The 22,493-nt window shown below is 36.8% G+C and overlaps 1 protein-coding gene across 4 annotated transcripts in view; it reads left to right on the plus strand.

Annotated features, from left to right (window-relative positions):
- Positions 1–22,493, plus strand: part of KLHL32 (kelch like family member 32) — a 130,375-nt gene that overhangs the window by 18,951 nt on the left and 88,931 nt on the right. For all 4 annotated transcript variants that reach the window (XM_074862121.1, XM_074862120.1, XM_074862123.1 and 1 more), the window contains 2 exons: positions 12,241–12,329; positions 15,289–15,469. In XM_074862121.1, coding sequence (XP_074718222.1) covers positions 12,307–12,329; positions 15,289–15,469 — 204 coding nt within the window. In that variant the 5' untranslated portion in view covers positions 12,241–12,306. The remainder of the gene's footprint in view (positions 1–12,240; positions 12,330–15,288; positions 15,470–22,493) is intronic.

Raw genomic sequence — 22,493 nt, forward strand, 5'->3', positions numbered from 1 at the left:
AAATCTACATGTGAAAATTCCTTTTATACTTAAAGCAGCTTGCAGCTCAACAATAACACAGGCATCACTAATACAGGAGTTTATGCTGGAATGGCATTAACCAGGCTTATAGAAGTTTTGATATAATCTCAGTGTGGAAAAAGGACCCTAGGGGAGTATGTATGTCTTCCTAATATTGTTATCCCTCACTGACTTTATTTTTCATACAAGCATAAGTCATATGAAAATTTCACTTCTTTAAAATCAAACATTCACATGTTAGGAAGCGTTGGAGTTAGAAATACCTATGCCTTTTCTTGTAGTAAGATGATCATAGGCGACCACCATTTGGGCATTGGACCGCTTAGCTTTGTGCTTTTTCTAGCGTTCTTAGCTTCACGGGCATGTAACTTTTTAAAAGGTAAAGTACAGAAAAGATCTGGAAGAGCTGTACTGACTGTGTGGAACAGCATCGTAATTGGAACCATTAACACTGATCTCTGCTGCCTGAGTAAACTGTCAGGTATTATTCATTATAATCCAGCACTGTCAGCAGAAAGTGAAGGCAGGTGTTCTGCAGATAATTCTCCACAAAAACATGTGAAACATGGAATGTGCTTCAACAGACATTGATTCTTTTGGTTGCTTTCTTCCAAATCTGATGTTTTTGTGTCATGTGCAGGTTTAGTCCAGGATCTTCCCTGCCCTTGGCTCTTTGTCTTTGTACCTTCCCAGTCTTCACTCTGGAACTGAGCATTCAGCTTTCTTGCCTAGCAATTAGAATTATTCCCAGCTGACCTCTGGTTTCTCTTCCTCTGATTGTGCTGTAGAAGAATCCATCCTTTCTCCTCTATTTTACCCAGATACCAATCTGATTTTAGTGTTGTGCACTATTTCACTCTTTCCCCTCCCCCTTTGCAAAAGAGAAAGACCAAGAAACAACTGTCGCTGTCTTACCTGGTCTTCCTCTTGGCCTTGTCCAAATCTGTTTCGTTATGAAGATGAATGACTCCCTGCCCAATTTGCTTAAAGCTGCTAGAAATCTTTTGATGCCGCCTTCTCTTCTCAGAAAGGTGTTCACAAATATCTTTGTTTTCTTAAATTGAGGAGTGGAGAAGTAGTTGGTAAACCAGTTACGTTGCAACAGGCTAGAAGGCAACTCCTGTTCCTCCAGAGCAGAATTCTGTACTTCAGTGTTTGATTTAAATGGCAGATTATTTTTTCTGTCCAAAAAAAGAGTTGAGAACCCAGAGACTCTGTAACAAAGGAAGATTCTGAATGCCCTGTTCTGTCCTTGACTTGACTGGAAATCTTAAGTTTGTATAAAGCATGTTTTAAATTAGCAGTGTATATGTTAACAAAGGATCTCTGTGGGGTTTGTTTTTTGTTTACTAATTAATAACTGGTCTACACCCCCCCCCCCCCCCCCCCAATAAATAGAGAACACATTTATAAAACTGCCTAACATGCCTCCTATGTTAGGAGTTTGCTAGAACTTCAAATGTTCTTGCACAAACACTAGTGTTTGGTGCAGGGATTCCAAAGCCTTGTTTGTGTTAGTAACATTGCATGGCCCATTCCAGGCCAGAGCTTGAAACTCAAACATCCTTATGAGAAGGCCATTACAACAACCTCTGGCAAGGTCTTGACATTTCCAGTCATGGCTTAGGAGTTAGTGACTTTTCCCAATTAGTTGTTTGGATGTGGCCATGTTATTTTGGAGGCCACAAGAGACCAAATATGGGCTAGCTAACTGTATAGGCAATGGAACCAGCACTGGCATTATTAAATTTGCTAATATGGAGGAAACTTTCCCTGCCTTCTAAGGATGCATGTGGGTGAAATGAAGAACTTCCAATGAAGAAGTGTCTAGGGTTTCTTTTGGCTTGAAAAACGTCATGCTAATTTAATGATATGAGGTAAAATTGATAGTGATTCTCGTGACCAGTTACTGTATGACTTGAATGAATTGTCAAAATAGAAACATGGAGGTCAGTAACCTGTTGCAATGCTCTGATGTTTGGAGAACTGCCAGTTGGTAGTACTGTTATGTACAGACTTTTTACTTTTCTTTTTTCCTGATTCCTGACGTTGAAAGCACCCACTGAACACACAGCAAGTATTTTATGCTGGGGGGGGAGGGGGAGGGAAGCCTCCTTGAAATAGTCTGGTCACAGTCCTGGAGGTATAGATTATCTTGAAGTATAGTTCTGCCACCCTGTGGCTACTGAAGGGTCATTCTTAGAAGGTTCACGTTTCCTTAGCTACTGGTACTCACAGCCTTTTTCTTTTGAACTTCATGAATGCTGTTTTGTGGAGAAAGTTGAAGGACTGACTATTGTAGGTCCCATAGAGATGTATAAACTCTCCATGCTTTTATTGAAAGACATAAATACTCATTCACTGGAAATGCCATTAGTTAATAAATCTCATGATGGTATAGTATGTAGACACATAACTGGTCACCTCAGTTATGCAAGGCTGTCCACTATCCAGCAATCACTTATGCTCTTATTTTTTTTTATGTGGGTTTAAGCAGAAAATGTGATTGTTTGTTTCAGTCATAGTTATAAAATGTGTAAGTTCATGCAGACTAATTGCCAGTATTGTAGACTATCTACAGTTCTGTATACTCCTGTCTGGCATGAGTACTCCATATGCAGATTTGAAGTGGTTTCAAAAACATACCCATGTATTTTTGACTCTTACTGCTCTAGTAAAGAATGATTGTTGTGTTCAATAAAAGCACCTTGATGGTTGTGACAGTTAAAAATCCAAGGCTTATCTGAGTGAGGCCCTGATGAAGTTGACAGCACAGCTCACTCTTCTGTGTCCACTTCAGTGTTCGTTTCTAGAGTTATCAGGAGAAATAATTATGATATCTCTAGTTAAATTTCGGTTGCTCTCCACTATAAAGCATTCTGACCTCATTTAGATAAGCCTTCCACATTTTGCCACAAATATATTGAATTTCACAGAAGAAAAATGCTTAGGTTTAAAGAACAGGGTTGGTTGGTTTTGTTTGTTTTTATCCATAGAAAATGCAAATGAAATTTCAAAAGAAAGTTCAATTACAAACTACTTAAGTCACCCTGTCTTGTAGAACTGCAGACTTATTTCCTTTCGTAGGTAGTATGCTACTGCATTGAGTTATATGATTGCATGTGGCTTTATCAGTAGAATGCAACAAACTCTTGCTCAAGTGGTAGTGTAGTTAAAATATGCCTTCAGTTACACAGACGACCATAAACCTGGCTATTTGTTTATCTGAATGCCTCTTCAGAAAGTATGTTCTGAATACTGATATATTCAGATACATAGATGATATAAAGCCACAAAGATGTGGTTCTGCTTGTACGTTCTTTACCTGTATGGTTTCGTTTTATATTTCTGTGGTTTAAGATCTTAATGATTTGTGAAGTCGGATGGTAATTTGGTAGTGATAGACAATAAACTTCATGATTCTGATTGACTGTAACTGATGGCCTGAAGATAGTAGTGACCTTTCCAGTCTCACAAGAAAATAGTTTGTAACTAATCAGAAGAATATAACAGTTTGTTTTTTCTTACTGTGTTTTTACTTTATTATTGATTTTCCTGAATGTTTTTGTGCATTGTTTTGAATGACTCCTATTTTTTCAAACAAATCCAGGTTTTCAATTTTTTACTCCTTTGGTATTGTAATTTTAATTAAATCTAAGATTTTTTTTTTTTTTCTTTCCCCAGTACTATGAATGCTTTCTCTTGAAAGTCACTATATTGAGGCACTAAATTAGATGAGAGACTTGTGGTTGAGCTGGGTTATGGTTTCACTGACAACATTGGGCAGTGGCAGAGTTTTCCTCTCAGTTGTGATGTTCTTGAACATTTTTGTATGGAATGAGAGAAATCTTTCAGTTCTCAAAGATCTTAATGGAAAAGGGGAAAAGTAGTGTCTCCCAGGCAAGTAGAAGTGTGTTAATATACTCAAAAGAGCGAGTTTGCAATCAAGCTCTTTTTAGCTGTTTCCAAGTGTTTCCCTTTTGACAAATTAATTTGGCAGAACTCTGTTAAAAAATAGAAGATAATGCTGTCCTTTTTTTTTTTTTTTCCTGTGACTAGTAAACTCATGTAGTCTTGTTTCTGAAAAGACTCTTACTCTGAGAGAAGGTGAAGTGCAGCTTGAAAGGATGATTTATTCTGACTTAACTAAAACCAGAGTACTTTAAAGACAAAACCAGAAACTTGTACAAAAAAGCATGTAAACTAGGACAGAAAATTGCCGTGGGTAAATCTTAATGGTTTTATTCTGCGTCTGTGACTGCCTCCTTCAGGATGTGCTATGAAGTCATTCTCGAAAGAAATGGATGTAGTGTACTTCTGATAGTTTTTAAATATTAAAATTTCTTTTTAAATAAAGACCAAATTTAAACCAGATATATTGCAGTCAAAGGGAAAATAACATTTCACAGAGTCCAAACACTTGATCTTCAAAATTTTGCTTTTCAGCAGTAAAGAGTTGTGATGCTTATGATCTCTTTCGTTCATTTTTGCACCTAGTATATGTTGTTATTTTTTCTAACTTAAAATACACATTTTGAAAAGGAGTGACTTGACAGAAGGAAGATAAGTAATTGAAGATAACTACTTGAAGATGCAAAATCTTTTGATTTATAAATTGAATACTTCTGTTCTGCTTAACAGAATTTCAGAAGTTTCTGTCCAATCTAGTTTGGCACACTGCAAATTTATTGAAAGTAATGTTGATTCACCATTTTCCAACATAATTTCAGAATCAGAATTAAGAATATTAATATATCTAAATTAAATATTGCTAATTGGAAAAATGTTATTAATACTCATAGAAATAAAAAAAATCACATTTAATCAGAAGTCTTACAAATCAACATGTTTTAATGGTTACTGACAAGTGAGACAACCTCAGTTTAGGAAGCTAACTAAAACCTACATATGTGAAATGAGATTAAAATCTTTATTTAAATCCTCAGGGTTTGGCTAGTTGGTTTGAATGTAAAAATCGATTATTTAAAATAGATTTTTGATAGGTAGTATTGTGTTAGATAATATGGAAGTAGATAAATGAGTGGCTTTCCCAATTCAAAGTAAAAAAACTAAAGGAGGAGAAATTAGAGGGCTTTTCGCACACTGGAGGAGTTTATAGGCAGAGTAATACTGAACTGCTGCAGTGTCATTCTGTGAAGTTTAGTGGTAAATAGATCACAGAATCATCTCGGTTGGAAAAGACCTTGAAGATCATCCAGTCCAACCATTAAATCAGCAGCCTTATTTGTAATTAACTGAGTGAAAGCCTTCTTAAGTGGTAGTAGTGTAAAGGACTCCACAGTTCCCAAACTTTCTCCCTGCATCCTTCATTGAGATGAATAACACAGGTCTTCCTAGAAAGGCAAGCCAGTCTTTCTGTCACCCTGTGAGTGGGTCTGAAGCAGCAGGGGCTGTTGTGGGGAGCAAACCAGTAGCTGCTTCATTCCATGTCAAGACATCCCCAAGGGTTCTAGGCAGCCTGCTCTCCTACCTCACTCCAGATGTGGATCATCAGAACAGCAGGGATGTCGCATTTGGTTGCAGTGAAGCTTTATGTATGATAGCTGTGTGGGTCTCAGTTATTTGAAAGATAATTGGCTCAAATTTTGTGTTGCAGCCTTTCACAGTTATACTCGTTTCTTTAGGGGGTGGAAGGCATCAGTCGCTGTGTAATTTTCTGACCTGTCTTTTAAAGGAGTTCTGATACTAGCCATGAGGATCTCTTCTGTCTGCAAAACCATCTTTCTGTATCTCTTGAATATGGTATTAAGCTGAATCTGTGAAGTGGTAGCTGCCTGTGTTTCACTTTGGTTTTTCTCAAATTACAATTTGTCAGTCTTGCCAAATTTCTGGGAAGGGCAGTCTCACTTCTCCCACAGCAGCACAGTATGTTACCTAGAACAGTGGAGGCAGCCAAGAGGTCATCAGATGGGTGAAAAGAGCAGCCCAGTCCAGGTGGAAGAGGATCCTGCTCTGTAAAATGCTAAAGCCAATGACCAATGATTAAGTAATTGTACAGCTCCCCTGAAGTAGAGTTTTCTGACTGCTAGACAGGCAACAGATCCCTCACTTTCCCCTAAACTTAGGCTGGGACTCAGGGGTTGGGAGAGGAATTAGTATCTTGTGGGAAGGGGGATAATTTAGTAACTGCTGCCTAAGATGTAATTGCCTGCGTAAAGAAGAGACAACTCATTTCTTGTCAAACACTATTTTATTTTTGCAATAATAACACATTTAAAATCAGGATTTTCAAATCGCTTCATTTCTGACTAATAAAAATAACGCTTGTTATGTTCTATAAGTGAGTTCACATTGAGGTTGATTGTAACTCACTTCTTATTTACATAAAGCAAATGTGAAACTTATTGATGAAACTTCCATAGTGATATTTATTTTATATAAGCTTGAATGATGCAGAAAAGCTGTATGTTTTCAGGCATTATTAAGAGACTGTAGTTTCCATTATGAATATATATTTTTACTAGTTTGCAAGACAAAGCAATCATGATGAGAGGGGGAAAAAATGTTTCTTAGGCACTAAATCTAAAATACAGAACCTGTTTATGCACAGAATTAGTTCTGTGATGATCTGGACTGTGGCTTAAGTTCCTCTGTAAAATTGGATATGTGAGCTGGAAAAAATCCCAATATTTCTTGAGGGGCAAAAATAGTGAATTTTGTGGCATTCAAATTATTTTCAGTGGTAAACTGGACTAAATGTGAGGTGTGTTGTTTTTTTTTTTATTTCCCACCCCCTTATTCTAATCCATATTTTGTTGGCATGTAGTTTCAAGAATTAATCAGAAAAACTTTTTCCTGCAATTCATTTCTACATAATACAAGGAAAAAACTCCCGAAACTATTAAGAGAAGGTTTGACTGAAATTCTCTCAATGCCTCAGATGCATTCTGTGCAAACCTTGAATATGGTATTTCTTCCTCAAGATTAAACTAATTTAAGTGAATGAGAGCTTTTTCTGAAAAAGGACACATACGTTCTGCCACTAAATAGGTTTTGGAAGTCACAGAATTATTCACGTTGGAAAAGACCCTTGGGATCTTTGAGTCCAACCATCAGCCCTACTCTACAAAGTTCTCCCCTACACCATATCCCCCAACATCTCATCTAAACGACCCTTAAACACATCCAGGGATGGTGACTCCACCACCTCCCTGGGCAGCCTATTCCACTGTCTGACCACTCTTTCTGGGAAAAATTTTTTCCTAATGTCCAGTCTGAACCTCCCCTGTTGCAGTTTAAAGCCATTCCCCCTTGTTCTGTCACTAATCACCTGTGAGAAGAGACCAGCACCAACCTCTCTACAATGTCCTTTCAGGTAGGTGTAGAGAGTGATGAGGTCTCCCCTCAGCCTTCTCCTCCTCAAACTAAACAGTCCCAGCTCCTGCAGTCGCTCCTCATAGGATTTATTCTCCAGGTCCTTCACCAGCTTCGTTGCCCTCCTCTGCACTCGCTCCAGCACCTCGATATCTCAAATTGCTTTGTCGAGTACCTTCAAAACCAATATTATAATCAACTAAATTAAGGGAAGAAATACTGTTTGCTTAAAATACTATTTTTTTAATAAACTTTGAACAAATAATTCTTGAACTGCACTGCTAATTTAGATTAGAGAAGAACCATAGCCTGGCAATATGTGATGGATGCACCAGAGTGGCACACTGTTTCAAGATCTCCTGAGAGAGTGAAAAAAACTTCTTTTTACTCTGCTGCATCATAAGACTAAGAAAAAAAATATATAGAAAGACTGACATTTATTGAGGCTGCTACAGAAGAAATGCTGTTTTCCTATATTAGTTGGACATAATCACTTGCATGGATAATGTGATATTGCTTATCTTTGAAATCCCTGGATATACTGTGTTTTCATGGAAAACAACTGATCTCCCCCTATTCCTCACCAAATTATTGTTATATTCTTTCAGCACTAATTGGATCATTACTAGGGGGTTTTTGTAAATTTTTAATTTTTACACTTTTCTAGGATGTGAACAAACTAATGCAATAAGAAAATGTTAGTTGTAAAATATAATAGGATGAGTGGTTAGTGATCTTCATCATAAACTTGTAAGAAGTGAATGTCTCAAAGCAATAATATGCAAAAAAAGTTTTATAGCAAATTTACATGTATCTCAAACCTAAGATCTAGTGAGTATTTTCTGTTTGGCCTATATTTTTCCTGTTAATCTCCAGCATAATGGAGTATTTCACTAGAACAGAAGGATTTAGGTGGAATTAGAATTTTCCATTTAAACCAAAAGTCTTACCCTTAAATTTATAAACTAATCTTTTAAACCAATTTAATTACTTGAAGTAGTTAAATAGAAAGACAATAGTATGTCTTAAACATTCTAACACAAAGAGTTTCCTTATATACCAATGACAGTTAGCTTACATGAAGAAGATGGACCCAGCTATCTGAAACAGGAGAAAAAGCTCTTGGCACAAAGGATTTTGGAACTGTCCTGGCACAGCACATCCGTGCAAGAGGTGGAAATGCCTCTTTTTTTCTTTTTTTTTTTTTTCAATATAATATATATCTACATCAAAATTTCTATGTCTTAAACATTTTGAGCTGCATTAAGTAATTCTGTATTGCTAAACAAAACCACTGCAGTATTGATTAAATTATTTACACACTTTTATAGTATTCTTGTGTATGTGATGTAGATTTAAAAATAGAAAGTGAGGCATGCTGCGCTGGCACTTGGGAGGAGAAAGGACATAAGACAAAATTTAGGAAAGATTTGTCTGGGCAAAACATTGAACTCCGTATGGGACTATTTGGATGTTTTGTTAATTCTTTGAAGCACATGCTTCAGTTATTTTAGAAGGAACACTTTTCCTTCCAGGTCTTGGCCTTTCTTCTGTTTGCTTTCACTGCTGCTTGGGTTTTTTTGTGGGCCAGAGAGTTTGGACCTCTTGAAAAGGTCAGAGAAGGCTTGAATTTTTCCATACCAGTCTCTGGCTGTTGTAAGATTTCCTAGCTGCAGCCAGCAATATCAGGACTGTTGGACATTTCCTGACTTAACAAATTGACAGATTGGAGAAGACAAGGAAGAAAATTTCCTACTTGTATTTATAAAAATGTGAATTGGACTCTACTGTTTTTGGGGGAGTTTATCATTACAAGAATGCTTGTTTCTACAGTGTTGTGATAAGTAGGAAGGAGGACGGCCTGCCTGCCGAAATTCGGAGTGCTTTGATCAAGAAGCTTAACAGTTTATTGAGCTGTATTTCTGGTAGTGCTGACTGGATCATGAGAGGGACAGAAATAGAGACAAAGTCCTTAGTAGCCGGCATGCACTCAAGGGCCCAGTTAGGCCCATGTTTTGAGGTGCCTCTGGATCTGATTGCAGAGTGGCATGAAAACAAGTCCAGCAGTGTGGAACAAACAAGGCAGTGTATCCTAGACATCCTTTGCAAACCTTGATGAAAGCCTCCTTGAAAATGGTGTCAAGCTGTTTGAAGGCATCTGAAAGATTTTTCCTTCCTGAAACTTCAGTTCCTAGGAGAAGAATGGCTTTTTTTACCTTAATTCTTCAGAAAGTGTTAAGTTCTGATCACCTGAGAGTGGAAGAAGTAATTTTGTTGAGACGTGACATCAAAGCGAGTTGCTTTAGACTTGGACAGTGGCTAGAAAACCAGTAAGCTATGTTCTTTATTCTTATGGAGGTGTTTTGTATACATATATATATACTACATATTCCATCAGAAGGTCTGATAAGTATATCTGTATAGACTTGATTATTGTTAAAGTTCTCATTTGTTTTAGCTGAATGTTCAGGCACCTCCTTAAGATAATATTCCTGTTTTCTGTTTGTAATAGACTGGTTTATGGTACAAGGAATTCTGCATGTCTGAGGTGATTTCCTTCTGGCCACTGTCTGTCCAAACAGCAGAGTTCAAACCTTTGATTTAGATGTTTGTATTCACAGCTGTGGTGGAGTAAGGAAGTTTTGCTGCAGAATTATTTGTGCCAGTACGGGTAATGCTGGATTTTATATGGATATTGTGGTGGTGTAATAGTTACAGATATTAGTTCTGTATTAGCAGTTCTGGCATAGGACTTAGGCCATTTAAGGACCTAGTTAAAACTTCTGTGTATACCAGTCAAGTTAACTGTTGAGTGTCTCCTTTTGGTACTGATGAATGCAAAGTTTGAACTTAGAAGCCTGTTCCAACCACTGAGATGTTGCATAGGTGACATGGGTGTATATAATAGCAGGTACACTAATCAGGAAATATTTTTTAGTTGCCAGCACCTGGACCACTAACTTAATATGCTGTGTTTTTCTGTTTCTTGAAGGATAAAGTAAATTGTCTTAATATAACTAGAAACCAAGTTGATGGTGAGAGGGAAGTGTTCTGAAACCATCATTGGCAAGCACTGCGTAACAGTTTGCTGAGCATCCAGCTGAATCATCAGCATAAGTTCTGAATGACCTCACCCCCTTAGTCATCATGATAGCCTTTTGCGAAAAGGGAGAAAAATTATGAAAACACTTCCATTCTTCAAATTTTACTGAATTGTAATACTTCATCGTCACTGAGTTATGTTAAATGATCCACACAGCATTTAAATAAGTGGCCAAAGTCATGCACCTCTGTTTTGACTGTTCTATTAAACTCTTAATTTTTGTTTTATAGCTGATATATGTGCTGGCTGTTACACCAGTTAACAATTTGCCATACAACCCTGCTTTCAATACCTTATTTCACTGGATGCCTCAGCTGTTCAGGATACAGTTTTCTATGCCAGGTGCCTGTCCCAGGCTGAAGTTTTAGAAGTTGCTGGTTTTGAGAATGAGATAGAGGAAAACTGCATTTAGCTAGCTAAACACATAATTGTATCTGAACTGAGTGGCTGCTACTTCTTTTGTGGTTTGGAGTATGGACTTGAGATCTACAAGGAATTCTGTTGTCTTAAAGAAAATGCAGCTAAAAAAAAGTAATCAGCCTCCAAAATTCAAAACTCTTGTATGGTTCTACTTGGTCCTTCCACTACTGTGGTGCAGGTGACAGCACTTGCAGAAAGGTAGATGTCACTGTGCCTCTCTGGCATGTAGGAACTGTAGTTTTGTCTGTAGAATGAAGAATTGTAGTTCAGGAGAATAGGAAAAGGATTAATGGTCCTTTCTTGTAGGTTGTTTCTTTGTTATCTGAGAACTGACTTAAGGGCTTAATTCTGCCTTCACATATCCATTGCGGAGTCTCCCTGAAGTTAGTGTAGTGGCTTTCAAAGTAAAACTACCAGCCAATGTAAGATTAAGGGACAAAATTAAGAACAAATTAATATAAACAAAGAACTGGATTATTTGTACTTTTGTTTGTTTAATTAGTGACACTACAAAACGGTTTTTGTGAAGCTTCAGTGTTGATCTCAGTAGAAGCCTCTGCATAGCACCTGGAATAGGGCATTGTTTTAATTGGAATGTGGAAAAAAAACCCTTGTGTTGAAGTTACAGAAGTAACTTTCAGTAATCATCAAGCAGCATAGGTTAATTTATATGGTCACTTTAATATTTTACCTTTTTAAAAAAGCTGTAGAGTTTATAAATGTGATCATACTTCTTTTACTGTATTGTTTGTATTTACCAGAGGTTTTTTTATATCCAGGTTGTTAGGGATACTTGGTCATAGCACTGATTAGTCAATCAAGAATGTTGCTCTGGGGAAAGTGGGAGCTGCCTTTTGGAGTATACAGTAAACCTCTTCCCCACCAAACTGTGTCTTTAGGAAAAATTAATATAGTCAAAGAATGAGTTTAGGTGTATGGCAAACCTCTTAGACGCTAGACAATCCTGTGAGATTACACTGAGATGCAAGATTTTTACAGCTGTATGTTTTTCAGGGAAGTAAGCAAACATCAGTGCATGTCCCTCGCCACTCTTCCACCTTGTTGAAATAATGTGTGTTCCTGAGTTTGCAGAAAGGAGATGTGCCTTAAGGGCAGTAGATGCAGGAAATTCAGATGGTAGGGTGTGAATTTCTAGGAAAGACTAGAGGAAAGGCCACTTTCAGGCTATACTCAATCTAGCCAAAAAAATTTCACATTTGCTTAATCTACATGGTATGTCTTTCTGCAGTAGAAGAATTGAAGAAGGTTGCTTTTGAATTACACATTCTGAAAGTATTGATCTTTAAGGCTGTCTGTGTATGCTTTGAATTTTAATGTTCCTCTCCTTTCTCTCTTTCTAGCTGCAATGTATGCTGTTTTCTCTACAGGACTATAAGCTTTGGTATTCAGAAGAGCGAAACTGAAAGATGCCATCCGAGAGGTGCCTGAGGTATAGTACTTGGTAGTTTGTATAAAGTCATTCACATTTAGGATGATGTTTACCAAAGCATCAGTCAACAGATAGTAGAAAAGAGAAATTAATATTTTTGTTCATTAGTAATTCATATTATTTAATATAAATCCGTGCTATAATCTGCAAAATATTTCTTTCTTGTTGCCACTTATCTCTAGCAAAGAGAAGTATGCCTGGGATTCGTTTGGATCCCACAATCTCTTCATATGTTATCTTCTTTATGCCTTTGTCTATACTTGGAATTTTTGATTGTGGAAGCAACTGGCCTTTTACATTCATGCGTTTGAATTGCTGGCTGGTGATCAATTTTGGTGTTTGTAGTGTTCCACTCTTCAGGACATCTATTACTCTTCCAGTTCTTTGAAATGACTTCTCTAAACTCGTCTTCCTGCCTTCCAGAATCTCCCATTCTGTCTCCCTTTTATAGGGTCTTAATAATCTATATGTACTTGCCAGTCTATCCTTTCTCATTTATTTGTATTGCCTATTGTCTCATCAGAGATTTGATATTTATAATTTAAATAGTTTCTGGGAGCACTTTAAGGCAGAACACTCAGAATTTATTAATCTAGTTACTTTTCTGCAGAACCTTGCACTAGTCTGATACACTGGTGGTAGTTCTGTTATGCAGAGTAGTTAACACCCATGGGCTGATGTGGGAGCTCAGAGATCTACTTGATAGTACTGGGACATTGTGTCATTCCAGTTCTGTTCTTCCTTCCCTGCCATGCTTCCCATGCCCTGCCAGAAGAGAATCAGGAATTCCTTGCATTTTACAGCTGTTGAGTACATCAACTGACAATATCACTACAAAGTGGCCATGTTATATTTAATGAATCAGTGCTTTTTCATTCATAAATGGCAGTTATATTGCCTTGCAGGTGTATACATTCTTTATATGTTGTTAATACAAGGGTTACAGGCAATTGATTTTTCACTTTGGTCATTGAATTGAAAAAAAGATTATGATAGAGCTCAAGTCAAAACCACAGATGCATGATTTTATGTATATATATTTGTATATATAAAAATAAAAAAATTCCCCACAAAAATTACCCTTGTGCCTTTTTCCTCCGATCTGTTTTCTATTGAGTGAAATAGTCCTTTTCTTGTGCTAAATTACCTCTGGATGATTGTGAGAAAAGCAAGAGACATGAAGGGCTTCGATCACAACATTGGGAGGGAGGCTAATAAAAACAGAAATACAGAGAAACCATCTCTAGGTCTAATTAGCTTATTATACTTCCACAGGTTATCGTCCAATTTTTTAATGTTCCCTTAGAAAAAAGACAACCCAACACTCTGCCCCTGAAACCCCAATCTTCTTCCAGGATTTTCAGGGGTAAACCAGGGTGAACAGACTGTATCCTGGAGTTGTCCAAGAATCAGTTACATAACTGATGGTTAACCTTTGATTTCAGACTCTTTATTGCTGTTGATGAAGACTGGAGAAAAAAAATACAGTTTTATTAGTTAATTTTTTAATACAGCAAGTTTAATCTGTAGCATTGCCTGCCCAAAATAATACATCTTGGTTTGATTTAGTCAATTTGCTATAGAAATTACAGAAGGGAAATAATTGTTAGAAATAATTTCCTTGTATTTTAACAAGTTACATTTCTTGATAATGGTCACGTAGAGTATCAGTGAGGTTCCACAAACAGAACAGCTGAAGGAAAAAAAATCATTTGTATGAATCATTTTGAATTGTATGTAGGGTATGTCCATGTGTGAAACCTAAACTGTTAGAGAGGGGAGTGGAATCCAGATACAGGTTATTCCTGTGTAACTCCACTTTGGCCATCCTTCTTGAAGTAATTTCTTTGTTCTTGTCTTTTTAAAAGGTTAGGTTAAATTAGAGCAAACAGTCTGCAAGGTCTGCATTAGCTTACAGATGCCCAAGTTGCAGGAGTGGGATAGGCAGTACAGAGTGTGTGTTGATTGGGAAAGGAGAATATAGCAGCTATACAGCTGCTACATAGCATATATACGGAGTGAATTACATGACTGTAGTGGAAAAATGATAGCTTATTTACCTCTTAATCAAAAAAAAAAGTTATACCTTCACTTTGATTTACTCGGGAATGACTGTAAACTCACCTTCTATAAAGACCTAGGCAATATAAATTTGTAGAGTCTCACAGATTTCAAATATACTGCATTGGTTTGTGCCAAAGAGGATTTGCAGATTTGATTTGTTTCTGTTTGCATCAGCAGTTACATTGGCTCATCCTTCTGCTGTAGAAAAGGAAGCTGCAATCAGACAATCTTAAGCTGGATGACACGGAAATCTTGTATTCATACAAGGAGATATTCAGAGGTGGTGGAAGGCCTCAGCATTTTAAAAACAAGCAAGCATCCTCCACCCCCATACAAAACAAACAAAAAACCCTATGATGCTTCATAAATGTGAATGACCTGAAATACCTGAAAACAATCAGTAATGCAGTATCAGACTTAAACAGGCCACCTGAGACCATGAGTCTTCATTCTTTTTAGTAGGACTACTTATAAACATACAGACGTGCTCCTTTCCACTAATGCATCAGTTTGAGCCATTTAGTTTTCGGTTGCTCCATTGACCTAAGCCCGTTATTCTTCTCAATTCTAAAACGATTCTGAATTAATCCAGTGAGTCCAGCTGACTTCCATTGCAGCAAATGAAAATCAGAACAGTTGAGGTTTTTAAATTCAAGTATATAATCAGGATTCATAATACTCTGTTATACTGAGCTTTTCCTGTAATGTCCATACCATATAAAGATTTTTGACTGACAGGGTTCATGACCTTTCTTTCCAAGAATTATCAAATCCTGTCTTAGAAAAAGTTCTTCAATATTTCTGACTGAATCTGTTTGTTTTGTACATTTTGTGTGTGTGGTTTTTTTTGTTTTTTTTTTTTTTTTTACAAAATCTTTCCTCTGTCCCCTCTCAGTGTTCAGGAAATGCTGACAGGTCAGAGGCTGTGTCAGTCTAGCTCCCATAATGATGCTGTCCTGGCAGCCCTGAACCAACAAAGAAGAGATGGCATACTTTGTGATATCACCCTTATTGCTGAAGAGCAGAAATTCCATGCACATAAAGCAGTCCTGGCAGCCTGCAGTGACTATTTCCGAGTAAGTCCAAAGATTTTTTTGTTTTCTTATAATAATATTAAAAATACAGTGGGGGGAGACAGTGATGGTTATAGATATCATACTGACCAAGCTTTAAGTTTGAGCCTATAGAAAATTCAGGATTGTTGCACATTCAGTAGAGTATACAACTTTAAATATCCACATACATGCCATAAGAAAGAAATGTTAAGACCATAATTAAGTTTTTTATCATTATTTATGATTAGTCTCCCCCCTCAGCCTGAGACAGGCAGAACACGTCTTTCTATGAATCTTATGCCCCAGTGAAGTCAGAAAGTGGAAGATATTTGTAGAACACAGACATTTGAGACAGTTGTGATTAGAGCATGGAAAGATGGGGAAAGGGAATTTAAATATTAATAAATGCAACTTAAGTCAGCTTGGAGGGAGTTTAGTAGGGATGTAGATGGTTATTCTCAAAGAGGTGGCCATAGTAAATTTTTTCGTGTAATAAAACTTATTTTCAGAAACAAATGTTTCTGAAATGCAAATATTAAAATATTGTCTGGGAAATCTAATTCAGACGCTCAACATGGAAAATTGAACTCAGGTGCTAAAATCAGAGTAACTGGAAAATTGAGTTTTCTAATAGGAAGAGCATTCTTCATATGAAGCAGTTCTACTGACCTTCATTATAATGTACCTGTTCAAAATGTTGGACTGTCTATAGGTCTTTAGTTGACTGGTGTTTCTGAGTGTGAGTCATCCTGTTGTTGCTCAGAGACTAAAGCAGAAATTAATTAAGGTCTGTTTTCTCTAACAAAGTAAGTTTATTTAATATTTTTGCCTACAGTGTAATTGCAGTGCTATGAACTTTTGTATGGTGACCTTTTTGTTATGTTACAACAGTAATACAGTGTATGACAACTGCTCTATATCCTTAATTACCTGAGCAGAATTTTTATCTTCCTGTCAACTCTGTCTCTCTTTTGATTAGAACTGAGACTTAATTTATTCTGTGTATTTAAGAAATATTGTTAACTTGATGTTACTTTCACTGTGGTGATGCTGAGCCAATTGATTGCTCATTCTTTGAGCTTGTCTGCATGCTTATGTGTTCTGCTGCTGCAGACTTTGTACTGCCATAGCTTTGTCATGTTGCCCTGGCCTGCTGTAATACTGCTTACCACTTTTTTCCTTTTACCCCAGTGCGCAGAGAAGGATTTTGGAGCTATCTCTAGCAAGTGCTATATATACTTGTTGATGATAGATATACTACAGGCCTACTGTTCTGTTTTGATTGAAATATTTTAATAAGGGTACCATATCATTCCTCTGCACCTGTGACACACATTCCTTACAGAGCTCATTGTACCCTGTTCATAGAAACATCATAGAGTGAGCAGCTGTACCAAGCAGTGTGGTAGGCACAGCTTCTACCTGGGTCACTTACTAATTGACATTGAGATTGGGGCACTGTGACTCACTCTCTTAGTTCTAATTGAGTCACTTGGTATTTGCTGGACAGTTACAGCAAATTAAAATCTTAATGCCCTACGGAACGGAAAAAAAAAAAAAAACCAACAACAAAACAGTTTTGCAATAAATCAAATAGCTAATTGCTACATAAATATTATCTGTTAAAAAAACCCAAAACTACAAGAATGATGTATGCAGCTTTTAGTGATTTGGTCTGACTCAAAATTGTTATAATTGGTCAGGACATATTCTTCAGACATTAGGTATCAGCTATAAATATGGAACTCATACTTTCTGAAAGCAGCCAAACAGGTTTTTATTATTAATGGACAAAAAGCTTTGTTAGGAAATTGTGAAATGAGATTTATGTTCTGTAGGAAGATGGCAAAAATGTTACTATACACTATGTTGCTGATTCTAATAATGTAGAAGAAGCAAGAGTTGATTAAAAAATAATGTTTTGTATTTAAACTGAGATTATTAATGTTTTTATATCTAGGGGGATTTTGCCTAATTTGAGCTACCTGAGTATTCATCTTCTAAGATTTAGGAGAATGATGCCCAGTTTCATTCAGAGTCAGTGAAGACAAATGAGCATTTCCAGAGGGTGATAAAAGAGGATAGAAGATTTATTTAAAATGAAATGAGTGACCATCTGGAAGTGCCAGATCTCTCTCCACTGGTCATAAAGACTAGACTCACATGCTTCAGACTTAGCTGTTAAGATTACATAAGATGATTTCTACCCTTAATTTTTCCTGGACTTGGAGGAATTCTTGCATGAAGCTTGTGGATTTTCTAACCCTGAAGTAATTTATGAAGAACTCATTGCCATGTGAAACTTACCTTTCACTAATTTTGGGGAGATGTAAGCACAGTACTGCAGTGGATGGGATTCTGGGAACATCAGGTGTTGGAGTTGCCTTGAATAAAACTGAGGTGACAACACTATACATCAATATGACATAAAGAACTTGCCTACTGTAGCTTCTGGTTTCTATGGCTCATAGATTTGATTAATATACCAGCCCTACCTTCAGCTCTATGTGGAGAGGCTGTCATCCAGTTCTTATGATCTCACAGATTACTCCAGAAATGTGTTCAATTCTACACAGGGGTCTATCAGAATGAATCAGCATGGTTTTTTTGTTTGTTTGTTCTCTCTTTTTTGCCACTCTTGTAAAACAGCTGTATAATAGACTATATATTTGGTTTCTACAGAGCTGTTTTATGGTTTTCTACATATTCTGTGTCTACTTTGATTTAGATGGAGATAAATATGAAATTGTGGTGTTTTCTTAATGAGAATAACAAGTCATCTGAGCAGCATAATTTTTTTTTTCAAATTGCCACTTATTTCTTTCTTTTACTGCAAAGAAAAGTTTATTAGCACTTTAGAAGGATAGCTAAATGTGTCATGTTACAGACAGGGAATCAGAGCCATTGTATGTGGAAGAGTGGAGAAGGTTAAACAGATGTTGCCTTACCAATTTTTCTTTGATGTTATAGTCTGGAGTAAAATCCTCATTTGCTTTTCTAAGACAAGCCGGAGACACGAGCTTCAGCAAAATACTAAGGGCCAGCCTTCTAGGGTAACAGCCTGCCATCCTTTCTTCCAGTTGGTATAACTAGTCTTGTAGTTCCAGCTGTGCAGAAACAGTAGAATCTAAATCCTAAGCATAGCACCTGATTTGGGAGTTTGTTATATTTGTATGTTAAAATATTGTGGCTTTTTCTTTAAGAAAACAAACCCTTAGGAAATTGCATAGAAAGACTGCATTAAAAATACAGAGTTAAACTGCAAGATTAGACACTTGAAAATTAGTGTTTTCGGTTTGGTTTCTGTTCAGGATCTCCTGCAGTACCTCTTCTTTCAAAATGAGCTAAGGAATACAGTAGTTAGCTCCATACCCTAAAAGACTCATATAAAGAATAGTAAACATGTATTTTTATAAATTCTTTTTAAGCAACAAACAGCATTTTAGGCAAACTTTTCCATATGAAATGGTGTAATTTGCTATTTGTCTCAAGTCTATTTCAGTGAGTCAAGGTGGTTGAGTTAGTGAGTATGTGTGCGTTGTGATAACTCTAGCAGGCTAAGTCATTTCCAATTAAAAGATTCTTTTTCTTTTTTTCCCCTCTGGGAGCAAAATGAAACGTTACTGCATGACTTCATTAGTAGGCATTTACAGTGTTGGCAGGTTATTATATAACCTCAAGATTTTCTTGTACAAAATGCATTGGTTTTCCAGTCAGAACAATTCCTTTCTTCCTTATTTTTCATTTGAGTGGGTTTATAGTCACAGGACTTTGATCTTTCTCAAAAAGATGCATATTTTGCATGCAATCTGGATGAACACAGTTATATCTATTAACTACAATAGATTTTAAAATGTCAATAATATTCTATTTTTTTTTCCCACAATGAGCATGTTAAATTCTTAGAAGAATCTTTCTACTCTGAAATGAACTACTAAATACTAATTTTGCATAGAGACTCTGTACTTATAACTGTCACAGTTGATTCTTAAGCAGTTTCTTTTCAGGGTCTTTCTGTGACATCTTTCCTCCCTGTCAACAGATAGTTTCTTCCTGTGTACACAACATTGCTGATTGTTTGTATTTTGCAACATACTGCATTGTTTCTTGATAAAGTTAGAAAATTAATTTTTACAAACAAATCCCTGAGGCATGAGAGGCTGTATGATGCAAATAGCTTTCAAGGTCTTGTTACATGAATCCAAAAGAGGAAAAGGCTCTCCCTAACATGTCTTAGAGATAGATCTAAGGACCTAGTTCTGAGAAATCAGAATTACCTGCTGCTTTTGCAGTATAATGGAATTTTGTTTTTCAGTGTTTTACCATTGATGTGTGTGGACCAAATGAACACCATTTTCCTTGCTATTGTACCCTGAAAGTGATGCTACTTAGAAGTTGTCTTTCCAGATAACGTTTATAAATGTTAGCGCTTTCCATTGGACCAAATCACTTCTATTCTTCTAGTAATATCTAGTCATTACTATGACTTTTACTCTCACTTTTAGTTTCCTGTATAGGTTGAGAAATATTTCCTTTTCTTGTATGTCTAAATGTTTCCTGGGATCATTTTAATTTCATTTTCTCAGAAATTATGATATATTTGAGAAACTAAACTACTTCATCTGTATTAGTTGCCTAACACAGCTTTGGTAGATTTCAGTCACATAGATTCACTGTATCATCTAACACTGTTTCTAAACTAATGCTTTTCTTCATTTTCCCTTAGCATATAGAATCATTGCTTTTGTTAAGTGTTGAATATGCCTTTCTTTTTTAAAAATAATTACTGCAGGTTCTTCAAATCATTCAAAGTATATCCTTCATAAGGATATTACCAGCTTGTAATAATTACCTAGCAGGTAAGTTGAGATGAATTCCCATATGCTTGTTGTCGACCCACAACTTGCACCCAAAAGCAGTGTTTTAATGAATTTGAAACCTGCGGTTCCAAGTTAAAAGAATCTTTGTGAACAAGATAACAAAAGTAAGGAAATGCAAGTAACAACAGATTCTGCTTCAATCAATGGAACTGGTTGACTCTGTTCAATTGCATGTTCTTCTTGTACATAAGCTACTGTAAGTAGAATTCACAAATGGAGATCAGTGTTTGGAATGGATTTTGGTTTTGTTGAGCAACTCAGGCAAGTAAGGCAGTGCCAACTGTATTTTTAAACAGTTTGTAAATATAAAGACAATGGAAGTCTACCATGGAGGAAAAGCCTACAAAAGAAAATAAATATGGTAAATCAAACAATATTATCCTAATTAATACTACTGAAACATTTGTTTATATCTTTTCATTATGTAATACATATAGTTGATCTCCACTAGAATATGTTAATAATCCACAGTTGTCCTTTATTGGACTTCTCTGTACAAGAGAGACATGGGACATACTAGAGACAGTCCAGCAAAGGGCCATGAAAATGATGAAGGGACTGGAGCATCTCTCCTGTGAGGAAAGGCTGAGTGAGCTGGGACTGTTCAGCCTGAAGAAGAGGAGGCTCAGGGGGATCTTATCCCTGTATATAAATAGCTGAAGGGTGGGTGCAAAGAGGACAGGGCCAGGCTCTCTTCAGTGTTGCCCAGTGACAGGACAAGAGGAAATGGGCATGAATGGAAACACTGGAGGTTTCCTCTGAATGTCAGGAAACACTTTTCCAGTGTGAGATAACTGACCACTGGCACAGGTTGCCCAGGGAGGTTGTAGAGTCTCCATCCACAGATATATTCAGAAACTATCTAGCACAGTCCTGGGCTCTGCTTGAGCAGGGGATCGGACAGGATAACCTCCCGGTGTCCCTTCCAACTTCAACTGTTCTATGATTCATGCTGGAACTAAAACAATAAAGACAGTATTCTTAGAACTTTTTAGTTAAAGTGAAGTTTTCCCCTTTTTTAAAGGAACTAAAAAGGTAGGTGTAACTGATGTGGTATGGATGTGACCTGTAGCTGAAATGACTGTCTCCCCTTTCCCCATCCATACTCTTTTTGTGAAACCTACCATTTTAGGACAGACGAGGACTCAGGAAGTGTAAAAATCCAGTAGATTCTGAGCCAACGCTATTTTTCACCAACTCCTGAGTACATATCTATTACAGACTTGGTTGGGACAGTACAGGCTGAAATCCAACATTCTTTTAAGTGTAGTAGGATAATACTATAGGAATAGTATGTGTTGCATCCAGACTATGCAGACTATCATAATGGGTTTGGTAAAATCTGTACTGCTTGTAAGGATTCAAGAAAGAGGGCCAAGAAAAGCAAGACTATTTATGGACCTGACTCTTAGTACAAAAATCCTTCTCTAGTGCTCAAGCTAGAAAAGCTAGTCTGTTAGTTGTTCAGAAGCAGTCATACCTACCCATATATGGCTAGGGCCTAGAGAAGGACCACAGCTGGAACTACTGTTCATTTGGAAATCGGATACATCCATGATACTCTAACAGATAAACTACAAGGTGCAGATGTACAATTGTAGACAAGTCACATGAACATCCCAGAGGTGGCAAACCATGCACCCTGTCATGATTCCTTGCATCCTTTCCTTCTTATCTTTGTTCTCACTGATGATAATTTATATGAAAATTGAAACATTTTCTGTGAAACACCAAGCTGTCTTTCTGCTGCCATTATGATTTATGCATAACTAGTAATATCACAGCTGTGTGGTATCTCTCATTTATGTATATGTCCTTGCCATCTTCATACTCTTAACATTCTTCCCCACAGTCTGAGAAATCTCAAGACTTTTGACCAATTAATTTCTTGTCTTTGCTGTATTAATTCATATTGTCCTGTGCCATTCTCTGTTATCAATGCCCTAACTTAGAAGCAGTTCCCAGTCACCCTACAAAACTTCAGTACAGGATATAGAGTATTCTTATTTACTGCCACACCAGCAGTTTTCTTGTCTAGGAACTTTGGTAAAGATGTCTCTTTTAAATGTGCTTAATATTGAGATGAAGCTATTTTGCCCCCTTAACCCTCTTTTTAATCTCTTGGGGTTTTTTTATACATTCTTCCCATGTAACAATACTAACTG

This window comes from Strix uralensis, chromosome 3 (genome assembly GCF_047716275.1).
Source record: "Strix uralensis isolate ZFMK-TIS-50842 chromosome 3, bStrUra1, whole genome shotgun sequence".
In the NCBI taxonomy this organism is placed as follows: Eukaryota; Metazoa; Chordata; class Aves; order Strigiformes; family Strigidae; genus Strix; species Strix uralensis.